The sequence below is a fragment of the Psilocybe cubensis genome, chromosome 5 (assembly GCF_017499595.1).
Source record: "Psilocybe cubensis strain MGC-MH-2018 chromosome 5, whole genome shotgun sequence".
NCBI classification, from domain to species: Eukaryota; Fungi; Basidiomycota; class Agaricomycetes; order Agaricales; family Agrocybaceae; genus Psilocybe; species Psilocybe cubensis.
In genome coordinates this window covers 1879430-1897412 of record NC_063003.1, presented here as the reverse complement: position 1 = coordinate 1897412, position 17983 = coordinate 1879430, and the positions used below count along the sequence as shown (strand labels likewise).

The window sequence follows — 17983 nt, the reverse complement described above, 5'->3', positions numbered from 1 at the left end:
ACTCACAATCTTTTTCGGCTCCGCTTCAATTTTGATAGCTAACTACTTAGTAATTCAAATTGACTAATAATATATCAACCTGACGCGCTATGAATCGACCCGGGGCGATAGTACAAGAGTAGGTCAAGACAGGTACTCTGCGCAGGAGTAACAATCCTGGTATAATACCGAGTGTCCGATATGAATAAATATTCGTATTCAACGACTGTCCTTTTGCTTGTTGGCTTTTGCAGCCTCTCGCTTTCTCCGAAGGTTTTCTAGTTTCGTCTTCATAAGTTGCACACGCGTGTCCGCGTCTTCCTGCGCGCGTTCCTCAGCCAATAGTTTGTCCATAATGAGCTCCCTCTCTTCCTGTTCGCGCTTTTGTCTGATCTCCTCTTCAGTCAGTTGGGGAGGTTCCTCGGGAGCTTGGTCTACAGTGGTAGGCGGGAATCCTTGGATCTGTGTGGGTGCTAGCACAGGTTCTGCAGCTATAGTGGCGCGGCTGTAGGCTTCTGTGGGGTCAACAGCACTGCTAAGTAGTTCGCGTTGGAACCGTTCGTATTCCTCGTCAACACCAGAAGCAGGAGCGGCGGCTGGTGCAGGTTTATCGGATGCAGGTTCTTCCTCCTCGTCTTCGTCGTCGGAATAAGACAAAGGCACTGGGCCGCGCGAAGGATCCGAGAAGAAATCCTGAGGAAATGATGATGATGACGCCTGCGGTGGTTTGCTAGGTTCCTCCACCTTTCTCTTTTTCTCTACAGAGCCATTACTCGACTGTGATTCGTCGTCATCTGGCTTTCGTTTCCGCGTCGGTTCGGGGGAGTGGGATTCTTCACGATGTGGGAGCTGCTCCTGCTCTCGTGCCTGTTGTTGCCGCTTCTCCTCCTCTCTCAGACGTATGATGTTGGTTCTGTGTGCTTTGCTGCCTAGGTGTCCTTCCCATGCAGACGCGTGTTTGATTGTGGTGCTACAGACAGTGCATTTTAGTTGACCGGAGGAGTTGTAGGCGGCATACGGATGCGTGATACGTGCTTCTTGCCGTTTGGCTTTCAAGAGAGCCCGAACATCAGCCATGATTGTCGAATATAAAGCTTCTGAGGTATGGCGTTGAAGAATAAGGTGGAAAGTTGAATCGAACTTGGAATGTGAAGGTGGAAAGATGCAACTGCCAATATTAGTTTCATTATCAAATATTTTTCCACACATATAACGTCATAAATAATTGCCGCTTTTTGGAAACAGAACTCGAATCTTGAATTGAACTTCGAGAAAAATATATATTACTTCAGATACAGCGATTTACAAATGTACATGACTCTAATATAACAAAGATAGCGTTAAAGCAATGAATAACCGATGAGCGAAATGATGAGGCCACTTGAGATATTGTTGAAATAGTCTTCCAGCCTCTGATGTTCGAGTCCTCGAGCTAGGAATAAACCTACAAGTCGTATATTTTCTTCACGAGATTAACAGTTTCGAGGTCTCCCGTTGTCTTAATTTTTTCGCATAAGTCTATTGTACACGTAGAACGGGGAGTTTGTTTACCTTGTTTAGATCATCACTGAGCTTGACACACGGCTTGCCGGCCACAGAGGAGAGTTTGATGACGATGTTTAGAGCTTTGCTCTTCTCACCTGTCGTGGGGCTACGGAAGTCGTTCGTAAGGAACGTTCCAATCCCAAAGGACACTGAGCATAAATCAGCCTCGGATCAAAAGTTTCTCAAGAGCACATGCGGTTGGTCGAGGTCGGGAAAAGTCAAGCTTATACTCACCGTATCCGAAATCTAACTCGTCGGAAGCCTTTTTGAGATCGACGCACTTGTCGATCGTGAGCGCGTCTGAGTAGATGAGGCCTCTGGAGTTGGTGGGTATCCCGAGGGCACGGTACATCTTTTGCACGCGCGGTCCAAAGGCAAATGGGTCACCCGAGTCCTGGCGCAGGCACGCCCAGCGCTGAGCCAGCTCGGGGTCTGCGAGCATGTCCTGTAATAGTCAATTAATCAGAGGCTGCCATGCGTGTAGGATTGTGTGTGTGTGTGTGTGTGTGTGTATGTGACGAATGTAATTCAGAATCCAAAGCATGATGGGGGAGCGATGACGTAGACAGTGCAAGTGGTGCCCACCTTGATGAAAGATTCGGTTGTGAACGTGTCTGTCAGAGAGATCAGAGGTGCCTGTCCACCTGCATACACTTCTTCCCAGAGCCGCAGGGCCTTTGTGTTGGCGTGTTCGTAACCTTTCAGAGCTCCGACCTAGACGATATTCTTGGTTCGAGCTTTGAAGGAGGAATAAATAAACCTACACCCATAAACCATTCACTGTGGATTGCGGAGAATCAATTGGCCATTCGTGAGAGCTCTTGAGAAAGACTAACTGTGCGATCGTGCCTATCGGTGAAAGTCCATACAAATGAGCGAGGTGAACCTAAACGTTGCTTAGAGGTGTAAACATTGCAATTTTGTGTTGCCCCACATTACTAGTGCCAGTAAATTTACCAGACCCAGGGAGATCCTTTGATGCCCGCAGAAGACCTTCGATAACTATCACCTGGGTCTGGAAAGAGCGTCGTCTACGCGTGCCGAACTCGCTGAAGGCGCAGTTATTCTCGAGGAGCGTCTTGCCTTTCGAATAAGCGAGCTCTGATTCGACAAAGAATAGTGATCAATCAACAGAATTAGGTGGAGCGGAGGTGAAGGGTATGTACCGTCTTGATTATCGTAATTCCAGTCCGTGTCGACTTCTTGAAAGTAGCATTCGCTAAGACAGGCCATGAGAGGGACCTCCCATAGGATCGTCTCGACCCATGGACCGGATACATCAATGTCTACAGTTCCTTTCAGGTTATCGCTTGTGACGGGGGTGTACTTGATCTTGACTTGTTCGGGTTTGAAGCGGTATGAAGAGAGATATGAGAGGTATTCGGGGGTGAGATAAGGGCATGTCCTTGCGAGCCATTCACGCTCGGTGTGGGTCAGAAAGAGGATTGTAAAGTCTGCAAAGGCGACATGTTAGCACCAGGAGAGTTGCTTTGCTGGTGGGAACGCAGGACGGGATAACGACGTACGAGATACGGCGGTGCGGAAACGTTCGATGCACTGGCGCGAAAACAGGACGCCTTTGTTGCGGTTCGTGAAGCGGTATGTGCCCTCCGTGTCTGGGAAGTGGTGCAGCACCGCCTGCTGCATAGTCAACTGCGCGGGCCGTTCCCGTTCAACGGTGATTTCTGTGGGCTACAGTATCGGATATGTAGCGTACCTTGTAGAGATCGGTGTCCAAAATAGACTGGGGAATGGCTAGGTCAGTGAGGGACGCGGACATTGCTGTGGTGGATGTGGTGGATGTGGTGACTGCGGAGAGAAAGAGGCGAAAAGGGAGTTTGGGTTGTCCATGATCAGCGGTGGTGCGACCCTGTATTTAAGTTCGCGCGCTTAGCGCTTTAGGCATGGATAACAGTCACGCACGCTTTTTCCTTTTCATACAACCACGATGGTGCAGTCTCTTCATTTCGCGTCTTGTCGTCTGTTTTCTGATCGGGTCTTGGTAGGCTTCTAGGGTGGAGATCCTGAATGAAGGCGGCTTTCGCTCCGATGGACGCAGGCAATTTGAGTTGAGGTCCATCGAGATGGATATGTCCCAACAGGGTCATGCAGACGGTTCGGCTGTGATCACCCACGGACTTACGCAGGTTCAGGTATCGGTTTTTGGGCCCAGGGAGGCAAAGATGCGCTCACAGACGATACATGACCGCGCCAACATCAACGTTGAAATTTCAATCGCGCCTTTTAGCACTGGCGATCGCAGAAAACGGTCGCGGGGAGACAAGTACGGATTTACTTTTTTTTTCTTAAACAGACAGACACACTAAATGACTTGTACAGACGGATATTAGAATACGCCGCTGCGATAAAATCTACATTCGAGCCGGCCATCCAGACGTCGCTATATCCGCGGTCTCAGATTGATGTATTTATCCAGGTGATACAGCAGGACGGCGGGCTGCTCCAGGCGTGTATCAACGGAACAACGCTTGCGCTGATGAACGCCGGCGTACCAATGATTGATTTCATATGCGCCGTCAGCGGGGGCGTACATTCGACGCATCCATTGCTCGACTTGACACTCCTCGAGGAAAACGATGTGCCGAACGTGACGATCGCGGTGATGCCCAAGACTCAAAAAGTTTCGCTGGTCACGATGGAGACGCGGCTGCATGTAGACAGATTTGAGGAGGTGTTTAGGCTGGCGACGGAGGCGGGCTTGGTGCTGCACGAAGAGATGAAGAGCGCTGTGCTGGGGAGGGCAAAGGAGCTGATCAGTTCGTTAGACATGGGTAGCAACGCTAATCGCGGGGGAGACGTGGACGACGATGGAATGACTGGTTTCAATTGATGAAATGTCATCTCAGAACATGAAGAATACAATTTTGGATGCGTATATTACAGGCAAGTGGATTTTTTTACCGGTCGACATCGATGCGGCGGAAGCATGCAAGCCATTTGTCGCCGCCGTTCCTCGCGACCTTTTTGCCCTCTTCGGTGCTGGTGTAGACTGCGTCAATGATGGAACCCTTGCCTTCATCGCGGAGAGTTTGCTCGTCGACAGGCTCGAAGAGGGGAAAGTTTTCGAGATGGGTGCGCATCCACTCGTGCAGATCCTTTACGTCGGTGATGGTGTAGACGATTCCGCCGACGCGAAGGACATAGGCATACTCAGCGAGCAGAGTGGGTGATATGATACGCGCCTTGTGTTTGCGAGACTTGAAATGAGGGTCCGGAAAGAGAAAAAAGAGAGCGGAGAGAGAGGCTTTTGCAAAATAGTTGGGGAGGAACTTCATCGAGTTTGCGCGGACGACAGAGACATTTTGATATGGAGCAGGACCGGAGCTGGCACCTGCGGGATTATCGGCCTGGGAGGAGACGCGTAGTGCTGCTATGCGGTCCTGGACGTACTGGGATACCTGGACACGAATCTCCATTCCTGAAGGAGGATGAGACGCGGATAAGAGACAAAAGCTGGGTAAGCGCACCGAGCATAAGGGTGTCCGGAAAAAGAGGGGCCAGGGTGATCAGGAGCCCGCCAAAGCCACAGCCGATGTCTGCAAACTCGGGTGCCCTGCCTGTGCCGGCGAAAGCAGGATAGTGCTCAGCCCAGTCGACGGCGGCGGGGGCAGGGGGATACTGCAGGGCATGGTCGGAGAAGGGATTGGCATGGGCGCGCTGGCGGTAGTGTTTTTTCTGGAGAAGAGATATGGATCAAGTTGGATATGTTTTTCTGAGAAAACATACCTGGGGTAGAATACTGTCGCTAGTGACCGCCGCCTCGCGCTTTCTCTTCGCCATTGATGTCAAGGAAAGAGCAGAGGACGAGTAACATTATGTAACGGTCAGGTGACCCTGCAGTGGAGGAATTCGGAGTTGGTATAAATTCGAAATATTGCACTGTTCTCCTCCAAACCACCAGTCAGTATGTCCGCTCCCGCCCGGTCCCTCCTCAAAACAGTCAGTCTTTTGTCTTCCGTGAAAAACATAGCTCATCTTTCTTTCCAGACGCGCCCTTCGCTGCTCCGCTCTGCCTTCCCCGCAGCGCGCTTCTCCTCCTCCTCCGCGAAGCCAGTCACCCTCAAGGAGCGCTTGGCCGAGCTCATCCCCAAGGAAATCGAGAATGTCCGTCTAGTCCTTTTCCGCGTTCTATAACCTTTGCTCATCCCAGTCTAGGTCAAGGCCGCTCGTCTCGAGCATGGCAAAAAGTCCTTTGGACCTGTCCTCGTTGACCAGCTCTACGGGTATATTCTCTTTCTCGCTACGTCACTTGTTCCCGCTCATGTCTTTTTCATAGCGGCATGCGTGGTCTTCCCGCTCTCATCTGGGATGGCTCCGTTCTCGATGCTGGTGTGTTGTTTTTCTTTCTCTGTTGTCGTTGACATCCCTAACCTCCTCCTCCAGAGGAGGGTATTCGCTTCCGTGGCAAGACCATCCCAGAGTGCCAGGAACTCCTTCCCAAGGCTCCTGGTGGTTCAGAGCCTCTTCCCGAAGGTCTCTTTTGGCTTTTGGTCACTGGTGAAATCCCCACCGCTGAGCAGGTTGCCGAGCTCTCTCGCGACTGGGCCGCTCGCTCCGAGATCCCCCAATTCGTTGAGGAAATCCTCGACCGATGCCCTCCCACTCTCCACCCCATGAGTCAGTTCAGTTTGGCTGTCACCGCTGTATGTCGTCTTCTTTTTCCACATGGGACCTCTTCTTACTTTGCTATAGTTGAACCACAACTCGGCCTTTGCCAAGGCTTACCAGAGCGGTATTTCCAAAAAGGAGTACTGGGGACCCACCTTTGAGGATTCCATGGACTTGTTCGTATTTATACCCTCCATGCCAGCACATCCATTCATTGCTTTTTTATAGGATCGCCAAGCTCCCCAACATCGCTGGCCGAATTTACCGCAATGTCTTTGGACAGGGCAAGCTCCCCGCCATCGATGCCAACAAGGACTACTCCCACAACCTTGCCGCCCTCCTTGGCTTTGGCGACAACGAGGCCTTTGTTGAGCTCCTCCGCCTTTACATCACCATCCACAGGTTAGTTTTTTTTAATCTAATCTCCGTCATTGCTCCATGTAGTAATTCTTTTTATAGTGATCACGAGGGAGGAAATGTTTCTGCTCACACTGGCAAGCTCGTCGGCTCCGCCCTCTCCGACCCCTTCCTTGCATACGCCGCTGCTTTGAACGGTCTCGCTGGTCCCCTTCACGGTCTTGCCAACCAGGAGGTCCTCATCTGGTTGCGCAAGATGCAGGATAAGATCGGTGAAGATGCCTCTGACGAAGCCGTCAAGGAATATATCTGGTCCACCCTCAAGGGCGGACAGGTCGTTCCCGGATATGGCCACGCCGTGCTCAGGAAGACTGACCCCCGCTACACCGCCCAGCGCGAGTTTGCCCTCAAGCACCTGCCCAATGACAAGCTCTTCAAGCTCGTCGGACAGATCTACAACCTCGTTCCCGATATTCTCCTCGAGGTTTGTACTTGTCACTTGTGCCTTGGATATCTCTTATTTAAAGTGTTTCTTCACAGGCTGGCAAGGCCAAGAACCCCTGGCCCAATGTTGATGCCCACTCTGGTGTCCTCCTCACCCACTACGGAATGGACCAGATGCAATTCTACACTGTTCTCTTTGGTGTCTCCCGTGCCTTCGGTGTTGCTGCTCAGCTAATCTGGGATCGTGCTCTCGGTGCTCGTACGTCTTCCCCCCCTTTTTTTCTAATGACTCCTTGTGATTAATCACCTGCTTTCTCCAACTTACAGCTCTCGAGCGTCCCAAGTCCTACTCCACCGCTGCCATCAAAAAGATGTTCGCCGACAAGGCCTAAGCTTTTTAATTTGAGCTTAAGCTTTCTTTTATTTTCCTAGTCGGATCAGCATCATACATAGTCTATGTTTTCAACTTTTTATATCTTAGAATAATACATTATCCTAGATTTTTAATCTTTGAGGAGTCATTTGTGAATTAAAAAGATTCTCAAGGCATGTTAAGGTGTTACATCGCAAAAACCGCCAAAAGTCTGGTTAATCGGTCAATTTTAACGTGCCGTCTTAAATTCAACAAATCCAGGATCGATGATCTAACGGCAATATTGCTGGTCCTGATAATGAGCCGTAAGGTTCCCGGGGGAGGGATCGGATGTTTCTCCATTGGCAATCACAAACCCGATCAGTGAAAGTGTGCCACCAAATCATCTTTACGACGACCAGGTTTTGACCAGGTTTTGTAATTTGCAAAAAACAATGTGATACCAAGTTCTGTGTGTGCAATTGACCTTTGGCTACTATACTCCCCCTATGCAACTTGTCTAGTAGTAAATTAATTAGGAGCTGGACTTGGGCAGAAATTAGATAAATCAAGACAATGTCTGATTGTTCCTGTGAAGTAAGAATATGCTTTTCAAGAAAAATAAAGCCATATTCATATGGAACACAAATAATCTATGCTATCCAATGCATAAAGCATTTTTGTCAGATCCAGTAGCAAATACAGGAGTTTGCTAAATGCCGGGCTAAGAGCTTTACTTGATAGTTAGACTTGGAAATGTGAAATGTGACAATAGAAGGTGCAATGTGTAGTTCTATCCATTGGTAAAATTTGAGAGAGCCCAAATTAGAAAAAATTTACAGAATTCAATGAGCTATACTAGTTTTAGAGCAATAATTATTAGTGGATTCAATGATGAAATGTTGGTTAATTCTTCTATTTTTAGATATCACCTGATTTATCTTTGGGTCTGAATAGCTATTTACTTGTTTTGCTTTTTTACAAGTCCTGACTAAAAGGAAGGATTTGTTCTTTATGACTCCTGTTGTCACCCATTTGTTGCAGTGCTTGTTAAGCCAGCTCCAATTGACTTTTTTCTTAGCATGTTTGGCTTGAACCTTTGTCCACATTATTTCATACATTTTTTACTTTTTTACGCCATTTTTGTTACTTTTAATATTAAATGTTGCTAATTACTTATCACTCAATACTTTATCCCATAAATTAGCCTTCTATTGTTTATAAAATACATTTTGTTTGTTCATACTGAATTTTAATATATTTCTCAATTTGGTATCCATTTCTGGATGCCCATCATTTTTTAAAACTCCTTCCTGTAGATAACTATATGACTATCTGCCTTACTAATATCATTTTTCTTCTTATTACTTTTCAACCACTGCCAACTAATTTCTCTTCCTTGTTGCTATTTTTCTGTTTTATGCTCTAGCTTCTTTTTTTCCTTGCACATATGCATATTGACTAGCTGAACAATGCCAGGTATGAGCATAATCAAAAATAAAGATAATAACTGCACTTGTAAGGTGGACTAATGCTTATGCATGGCATATATAAGGCTTTAGTTTTCTTTTTCACTTTTTTTAAATCAATTTATTTGTTTTTTAAAAATGTTTCTTATATAGGACATCTATTTCTACTAGGCCTTAGTTTACCACAACTACTTATTGCAATATAACTTAAAGATGTATTTGGCATAAAGTTGAAAAATATTAATAGTATTTCTAATAACTTAACAAAGCTGGCACAAAATAATCCCTTTGAAAGTTGCAACCCAGAGTCAAACTTATGACTTTATAACAAAAGTGCATACAAATCTAATACATAATTAACTGCACTATGCTTCAACACAAAAAATCACATATTGGTTGAATACATATTAAGATCTGATCTGCAGATGATTGGTTTCTGGGTATTGAATTTGCTGTTGACATTTTACTATGTGGTAGGTGCCAAAGTTGAGGTGGTGGATCTTTTTTTCTATTGTAATACCAGGAGACCTGATACCAAGAACCAAAAAGAAATATACCTGTGTAACAGAGATGTTTACTAATATGCTGATCTTTAAACTTGACCAATATGGAAAGCCTCTTTCTCTCAAACTCCTCTTTGTCTTAACAAAGTAGCCTTACCTGTCCATGCACATTCCACCTTGATACCCCAGCCTTATTTTCTAGTAGTGACCAAATGCTTTTCTGTAGTATAGCTGAATTGAAGGAGTGTGAAGAGAATTGGCTAGGAGGTCATGAATTACCACCTCAAACCATAGAGTATCTGAATATACAACTGGAGGATCCTTTGGCTCAAAACCTGGAAAGCAGTTGCTAGTTAGAACTGCTTCATGAATTAGTCCAGGATGCACTTTCAGTTTAGCAGTAATGGTGTTGTTCACTATATGGACTATTACAATGGGCACCTAACTGTCATGTGGCTATCTAACATGTTAGCTAGGTTGTTGCCATAATATTGTACTATGTTAATTGTCATGTAATTGTCATGTTAGCTGTCATGTTTTTTGGGTCACACTCTACCTTGTCACTCAAGACCCAGTAAGTTTCTGTGAACCGTGAATAGTCTTCAACTCCTAAAGCTAGCAATCAAACATGGTGTCTGGCAGTTACATAACCGGTTGACTTGGGGGCAATGGTGTTACTCAATTCTCTTTTTTACAATGTTGTTTAATTTTTAAAATCATGTGGAACAGTTTAGCCAATGGGTGTATACTGTTGGTGTGCCTTTCTGAGTTTGAATGAGCTTGAAAGCAGCCAACATGCCGACCGCAGCAACGGCATGGTCAAGAAGCTTTGACGCGTCAAAAGGCGTCTTTATTTTGCAGCGTGTCTCCTCTTTGCGCGCGTTTTCAGCTATGTTTCCCAATGCCTGGCAAGGTGCGCATTCTGTCAACGATCACACCCATCTAGAGCAAGCCTTTCAGCCTGTAATCGATGTGATTTCCAATCTTAGTTTGCATGATGTGAGAATATGATTGCGACTATTTGCTCATCAACCGTTTTTGCATCATTAATGAGGAAAATTGCCATTCTTTCCCCGGAAGTGAGATTCTTGTCCTTATTTTGCTGATATCTAGGTGCATGCTGTCTCTCTAATACGCGAGTACACGCCATATTGGTTGAAATTGATATGAATAGGGGGATTCCAGCGAGCATGATTACTGATCGGCCGTTCGGCATGGGTATTGATGGATTCAAATACCGCCATGATGTGCACCACCTGAATTTTATTGTCAATAAATCTTGAAATTTAATTGCAATTTGATCAATCAATGAAATTTAGACAAATTACTGTTTTCTTAAGCCAATGCCCCTAGTATTTAATATTGGCCAGGTTGTGTAGTGTTAATGTATACACTCTACATTTCCTTTCATTTTTCCCCCAAGTCAACCGGATATGTATCTGCTGGACCCCATGGTCTTGAGTGACAAGGAAGAGTGTGACTCAAAAAACATGACAGTTAACATGACAATTACATGACAATTAACATAGTACAATATTATGGCAACAACCTAGCTAACATGTTAGATAGCCACATGACAGTTAGGTGCCCATCGTGTATGAGCCTTCCAGATTTTGAGACATTAGCTCCAAGAACATGATACAGTAGGTTTCAAGATACTGGTGTAAGCTCACTGTTGAGGCTGTTGAAAAAATCAGATAGTAGTCCTGTAGCTTGGAAAACTAATAAATCCTTCTAGAAGGCAATGAAATGATTAGTAGTAGGCTGGTGGCAAGTATTGCAAGTAGTAGTAAAGGGCTGGGTCTTGACGTTTTGACCTCCGGCAGTTGGAGGTGTTTTCAGCAATGATAATGTGGCCTTAGGTGAGGATCTGATGACATCTGCATAGGATTTGGCTAGTGTTCCTCTTGCAGTTTCATGAAAGGGGCATGGTTTGACTTGTTCAGGCTCTCTAGGAAACAGAGTCAAATGGAATAACATGTCAGCATACTTTGTTTAGTTATTGAGTGTGATAGTATTGTAGAAAATGCTCTAAATAATCACAACTATTGCCAAAACCAAGTCTAGCAAAGCCTCAAGGCAACAACCTGTTTGACAACAATATCCAGGTAGGAGACTGACATTGGCAATGTAGATGGGAGGTATAAATTGTCTAGCAGAGTATTCAAGGGGCCTAAAGCAGTGGATAAAGCATCAGTGGGTTGCTATGGGATTTTTTCCACAGGTACATTTTATTGTGTCCTGCCTTTTTAATGAGATGTTTCATGTGAGGTAACTTTTTAGTCTATATAGACTTTGAGTTGTTGCTCTCAGATGGTGTTAGAATACTTTTTGGTGAGCATTAGCACTATGTACCCAGCACTGGAATTGATATGCTGGCACTCTGGCTAGGTAAATAATAATGGTTAGAGCATAAGAACATAACCACTTTAGAAATTTATTTCCTTGTCAATGAATACTTACCTAACAATTAAAAATCAAATCAATATGTAGATTAGTAGTGTAGGTTACAAGGTTCAACCAAAAAGAGAAACAAGTCTTTTTTTTATCCCTGCCTTTCTGCTAGCTTTTGTCCTGTTTAACATGCCAGTATTGGCCAAAATTTCTATGCCTGGTTATGTGCACTTACTAAGCCAGCCAGATACTAAATTGAGCTAGTTCTGGCCATCTACTAAATAAATAGTTGTTTTTATTGTTTCACAGTGGTTTTATGTCTTTTAATTGTGTATATACATTTGATATATTAAACAAATAACATTGACAAAGTTAAAACCTTAAAAAACAATCACAATCCTATAAAACAGGTCCAAATACATCCCCATTGATAATATGGCTTGCTATCCATGTCTATGTCGGATAGCGATACCAATTCTGAATTTGAAAAAAAACAATCAATAATGTTATGTAATCCCATGTGTATGGACCATGGACCATTGGGAAGTGAAACCGCGCATGCAAAGTTAGAACGCCAGTAGTTGTGTCTCACTCTTAACTCTCTGCCTTGTCACTACTTGTATAACAAATCCGCATACATACCCCCCTTGCCTTCTTTTATCTAATCAATAGATATTTCCTTCAGAGACCCTACAGAATATGTCAGAGAGTCAACTCAGATAGATCTAGACTCCAAGTGGGAAAATGTCATTATGAGTGACATACAAACTGGTTCAGTAAGGTCTGTTTAGTCTTGTTTGATCTTTCTCAGTTTCTTTTACTTAATGATCATGTCTCTGATAGTGGTTCTTTGTACAATGTCACAATATGCATAAAAAACGGTATGTACTAAATATGTGGTTTCTATTTTGGTTATTACTTGACATTAACAATTATCTACTAAGACTCAAATCTATCTGAGGATACAGAGTCTTGTGCAACCAGAAATGCGCCCTCTAGTAGGAATGAGTCCAACAGCGCTCAAGTCCAAATTGTTAAGGCCGTGGTTTATGGCCCTTGTTGTCAACTGGGTCGCCCCCCCCGGAACAGGCTATAAACAAAAGGAGAGGTAGCTGTCCAGAGAGGTTGTAGAGAAAAGGCCTTGCAGTAGGCCACAAAAGGTACCACAGGTTGCTGTGTCAGTAGAGTTCACATCCAAAGTGAGTAATTCTGCATTCGTGTATATACTTCTTGCTTATACAGTGCATGTCAGACTCTATCAACTCAACAACTGGAGGACACTAAAGCCCGTAAAAATTCTTCCAGAGCATGGGCTACTGTTTTTGCATCAGCACAAACATCATCCACTGGATCGAGTTATTGTCAACTGCACATTCTACCTTGTGCATCCTCCTTATCTCAATCTTTAATTGTGTCGACGTTACAAACACAGCCTACCCTGTTATTTCTACCTGCGCCCTTTCTTCAGCTCTTATCAAGCAGCTTATATACATTGCATACTATTCAACATACTGATGAAAACATTCCACTATTGGCTAGCAAAGTTATTCCGAATCAAGACTCTTACCGGATTGTGGATTTTACGGATGAAGATGATAAAGGTGTAGATGGTATTGGGGATGGACTCGGACAAAAAGATGCTGATCAAAATTGTGATGGCAAGGGAAATAATTTTAAAAAAGACAAAAGAAAAACCCAGCAATGCTGTCTGCTTGCACCGTGGCTAGCTAAGCCTTTCAAAATGCATCTTGAAAATTCACATTACTGTGATACCAAAAATCTTCCTCCACTATATGCTGACCACAGCACTTTCTGGTTTCCACAAAGATTGGTGTTCTTTACTTTCCAAGAACGTGGTCTATCTCCTAGCAAACTCTATCTCCCTTGCTTTTATCTTTGGGATCCTCATTCATTATGCTTGGCGGGCATTCCTTGTCCAAATTGCTATAAACCACTTCAATGTCATAGTGAAATTTTGACCCCCCAAAGATACATAGACATAGACTCAATATTTTGGATAATTGGTTATTGTTACTGTTGTAGTTCATGTATTCACCCTAAATCTTACAAAAATACAATTACTTTTTGAAGCTGGGATCTTTGTATCCTAGAAATTCTTCCGCCTGCTCTTGCAGCTGAGTTTCCAGCACAATTAAGCCATCAAAATGCAGTATTGAAGACTCTATTTGAATGGATGAGGTTGTTTTTCCAAAATGGTATTGGTAGCAAACAATTTGCCAATGCGCTTTATGTTCAACACTTGTTAAAATATGATCAATTACATCTCCAATACCTCAAGCATCTCAATATTCATTGCCACTTGTTAAAAGCCTGAAAGGGTGAGAGGCACAAAGCATTTCTACCATTTCACGACACAAGTCCAAATGGTTGTCATGGCTTCATTCCAAGCTTCAAATGGCTTTGCAACATGTACAATAACTTTATTAAGAAGCACGAACATGATTTCAACCAACATACAAGCATGCTTACTGATAAAATATGTGTACTTGACTATAGCCATAAGGTACATATATTTTATTTGCTCTGTCTTCAATACTAATATTATACATGACTTTAGATAACAAAACACATTATTCATGTTAATGGCAAGCAAGTCTTTTCTGGATTATTGACAGTAACAAATGAAAAGGGTGAAATATGTACCTGCAATTTGGTTGCCACTAAAACCCAATCACAGTCACAACTTGCTCTGAATGCTATGGCTGAATCTCTTGTGTTGGATTGGCAAACTGACCGGCGCGTCCTTGTGACGGCGGTCTGGACTATGGACAACTTGTGTTACATTCATCTTCGGTTATTTGTTACATTCAAGACAATTTTACTTATATTCGTTTCGACAAAATGGCACCACCTCAGTTTGTTTCTATCGTACTGAGGTGTGTGCCAGCTAGCTTACTTGTGTTCTGTTCAATCTTACTTACTCTTAACGTAGATTACTTTTCCATTAGGTAGTATCTACTAAATATATAAGTTCGTTTCTATCGTACTGAGATTATTTTTCCATTAGGTTATGGGCCCCAAGAGACACTGAATCAATCCAGCATTCATTCTACTCAACCAACCAGTGACCTATTTACCCTCAGCAAAACTCTCCACTTATTACTGTCAACCATGTCTTCTATTTTTAAACTAAGCAATGACTTCATGAAGATCCCCAAGCTTGACGAGGCGGGCAAGAACTGGGTCATTTACAAGCAACGCTTTTTATGGTCTATCGACGCGCGCGGCAAACTCGAGCACGTCGACGGCACTGCAGTAGCTCCGCCGGACCCCATCACTCATGTCCCAAATCAGCCGCTCACTAACAAGCAGGCAGTTCTTGATGCGGAATGGCGAAAGGAGCTAAAGGCCTGGAACCAAGGAGAGGCAATCGTTAAGCAACAGATTGCGGCAACGATTTCGGACTCACATTTTATGAAGATTCAAGGCAAGGGATCTGCCTTCGATATTTGGGATGCTCTCGCAAGAGACTTCGAGAACAAATCACGGATGGTCTCCGTGGATTTGCGACGCCAGCTACAGCAGGAACGCTGCCCCGAGCGTAGAGATGTGCAAGCACATTTCAACAAGTTGCGCTTGATGCGCGAAGATTTGGCAGCCATGGGACAGCCGCCAACGGATGACGACTTTTACGCAATCATCATGGATCTCTCCCACCTTCCTACGACCCCTACATATCAGCCGTAAACGCCACGTCAAGCGTCATTGGCACAACTTTATCCGCTGACGAGTTGATGCACATGGTGACCGAAGAGTATGACCGTCGTGCACTGGGCCAGAAGGGTACCAGCAGACGAGAAGAAAACTCGGCCTTTCATGGAGATGCGGGAGGTTCACGTGAGAGGAAGGGTGGATGGAAGAAGAATGTTGAGTGCTACAACTGCAAGAAGCGTGGGCACTTCAAGTCCGAGTGCTGGGCGGAGGGCGGCGGTAGAGCAGGGCAAGGCCTGAGTGGCTCAAAGCCCAAGGGAAAGGGCAAGGAGAGCAGTGGAGGCGGAGGCGACAAGGGGAAAGGGAAGGAGACAGCGGCTAGTGCAAAGGATGATGGGGACGAGGAAGGTTGGATGGCCATGACCACGTCAGATGATGAATTTGATGCTTTGTCTGAGGAACTCACCTGTTCTTCCTCATCCGAATTCTCCCTCTCCGACGCCAACATTCTCGAGCTCATTTCCAGCTGCTCCGAGTATGATCCCATCTCTGATGCTGACTTGGATGGCATGCCAGCCCTCCAGTCAGTTAGTGACTCCAGTGATGAGGACAATGATGAAGAGATTCCAGGTCTGCAATCTGTGTCAGACTCCGATGACTCTGATGATGAATGGGAGAAAATTTATGCACCTACCTCCTGAGCAGTCCTGTCCCTCACTGCTACAGATGAAGCCCACAGCACATTCACCTCTGCCACCCTTACCCAAAAGCAGACCCTCGTCGATATGGATTTGTATGACTCGGGTGCTACACGCCACATGTCCGGACACCGACATTGCTTCGTTAAATTTGTTGAGACCGACCCGAAGCCTATCACAGCTGCCGATAAGCGTCAGTTCTTTGCGACTGGCAAGGGAGATATATATGTTGACATACCTAACGGTGACGGGCCTGCAACAAAGCAGTTGCTCCGTGATGTCATTTATGCCCCAAAGATGGGGGTTACCCTGGTCTCCATCAGCCGAATTGCACAGGCAGGCGGCACCATCGTATTTTCAGGAGCACTCTGTCGGATCTACAACAGATCGCGTGAGATGCTGGGGAAAATTGAGGTGCAGAACGGACTTTACCGTGTGTTCACAGCACGTCCAGAAGTGGCAGGATACGCTGGGCGCATTATTGAGGTGTTGACCATTGATGAATTGCACCGCCGGATGGGGCACATCAGCCATGATGCAGCGCGGAAGCTCGTCAAGAAGGGCCTGGTGACTGGAGTCGAGCTTGATGAGGACAGCAAGCCGTCGTTTTGCCCATTGTGCGAGTGGGGGAAGGCCCATCGTAAGCCAATAGCAAGAGAGCGGGTGGAGGAGCAGGCCACGGAACTTGGCCAGGAGATCCATTCGGATGTGTGGGGTGATGCACCTGTGGAGACTATTAACCATAAGTCTTACTTTGTCAGCTTCACAGACGACTACACTCGGTTCACAAAGATTTACCTGATGCACACCAAGGACGAGGTCTTCCAGCACTACTGCGAGTTTGAAGCCTGGCTGAAGACCCAGTTTGACGCCCCCATTAAGAAACTCCACAGTGACCGAGGGGGAGAATATCTAAGTAATGAATTCTCAGCCCATCTCAAGGCGGCCGGCACCACTCGAAGACTCACCATACATGACACCCCTGAATACAACGGCGTTGCGGAACGCCTCAACCGCATACTCCTCGACAAGGTGCGTGCAATGCGACACAACAGTGGCCTACCAAAGTTTTTGTGGGGTGAGGCAATGCATCATGCGGTCTATCTGAAGAACCGCACCTCAACAAAGGCGCTTGGGGAAGCAACACCATACAAGGTGTTGACGGGTGAAAAGCCAGACATTTCGAACATTCCACCATGGGGCTGTGACGTGTGGGTGCATGATACTAGCGCTTCGAAGCTGGATGGTCGAGCAAAGCAAGGAAAGTGGGTCGGGTTTGATGAAGAAAGCCACGGCCACCGGGTGTACTATACAGAAAAGAGATCTGTGTTAGTTGAGCGAAGTGTCAGATTTATGCCAGATGAGGTAGTACTGGAACACACACCGCTTGAGGGGGAGTCAGACAACGAGCGTGAGGATGATTCCAAGCGCTACATGTCCCCAAACATTCCCAAACCCAACACCAACACTCCTACTACAGCAGAATCCGAGCTACGTCGAAGTACACGGCTGCGAAAGGAGAGCGCGTACGTCAGAGACATTTGGCAGGGAGTTGCAAAAGTTAGCAACTTACCTGCAGCAAGCCAGTTCCCGCGCAGTCTCCAGGTTGTCCCAGAGGTTTCCGAGAAGGACGAGGAAGGCGAGGCCAGTGTTGAGGGTGCAGGTAATAAAGGGCTGTTGGCGGATGCATGGGACATTGTTGAGGCGATGGATTTTGCGATGGCAACTGCAATGGATGCAGCTGAGGGGCTGAACCCGACATACGACGAAGCGAGAAGGAGATCCGACTGGCCAAAATGGGAGGCCGCGATCAAAGCCGAGCTTGCATCACTCGAGGCGAACGGGACATGGAAGATGGTTGAACGCCCACCAAACGCTAACGTCGTCAGCAGCAAATGGGTCCTACGCATCAAGAAGAATGCCGCAGGCGAGATTGACAAG

The 17983-nt window shown here is 45.7% G+C and overlaps 4 protein-coding genes across 4 annotated transcripts; 2 read left to right on the top strand and 2 right to left on the bottom strand.

The window, feature by feature from the left end:
- Positions 1–198: 198 nt before the first annotated feature.
- JR316_0006062 (putative nicotinate phosphoribosyltransferase) lies at positions 199–3304 on the bottom strand (the record flags this gene model as incomplete). The annotated part of the gene is made up of 11 exons (XM_047891811.1): positions 199–1147; positions 1428–1477; positions 1531–1673; positions 1759–1969; positions 2110–2238; positions 2289–2304; positions 2361–2410; positions 2459–2625; positions 2691–2978; positions 3051–3177; positions 3242–3304. The coding sequence occupies 11 exons, from the start codon at positions 3302–3304 to the stop codon at positions 199–201; spliced, it is 2193 nt and encodes a 730-aa protein (XP_047749160.1).
- Positions 3305–3472: 168 nt separating this feature from the next.
- JR316_0006061 (Exosome complex component RRP41) lies at positions 3473–4375 on the top strand (the record flags this gene model as incomplete). Its single annotated transcript, XM_047891810.1, has 3 exons — positions 3473–3475; positions 3531–3808; positions 3865–4375. The coding sequence occupies 3 exons, from the start codon at positions 3473–3475 to the stop codon at positions 4373–4375; spliced, it is 792 nt and encodes a 263-aa protein (XP_047749159.1).
- Positions 4376–4442: 67 nt separating this feature from the next.
- JR316_0006060 (tRNA (guanine-N(7)-)-methyltransferase (tRNA(m7G46)-methyltransferase)) lies at positions 4443–5325 on the bottom strand (the record flags this gene model as incomplete). Its single annotated transcript, XM_047891809.1, has 3 exons — positions 4443–4963; positions 5013–5220; positions 5272–5325. The coding sequence occupies 3 exons, from the start codon at positions 5323–5325 to the stop codon at positions 4443–4445; spliced, it is 783 nt and encodes a 260-aa protein (XP_047749158.1).
- Positions 5326–5451: 126 nt separating this feature from the next.
- JR316_0006059 (citrate (Si)-synthase) lies at positions 5452–7346 on the top strand (the record flags this gene model as incomplete). The annotated part of the gene is made up of 10 exons (XM_047891808.1): positions 5452–5484; positions 5533–5649; positions 5701–5768; positions 5822–5874; positions 5929–6188; positions 6238–6329; positions 6382–6555; positions 6613–6994; positions 7051–7213; positions 7282–7346. The coding sequence occupies 10 exons, from the start codon at positions 5452–5454 to the stop codon at positions 7344–7346; spliced, it is 1407 nt and encodes a 468-aa protein (XP_047749157.1).
- Between the last annotated feature and the right edge of the window lie 10637 nt (positions 7347–17983).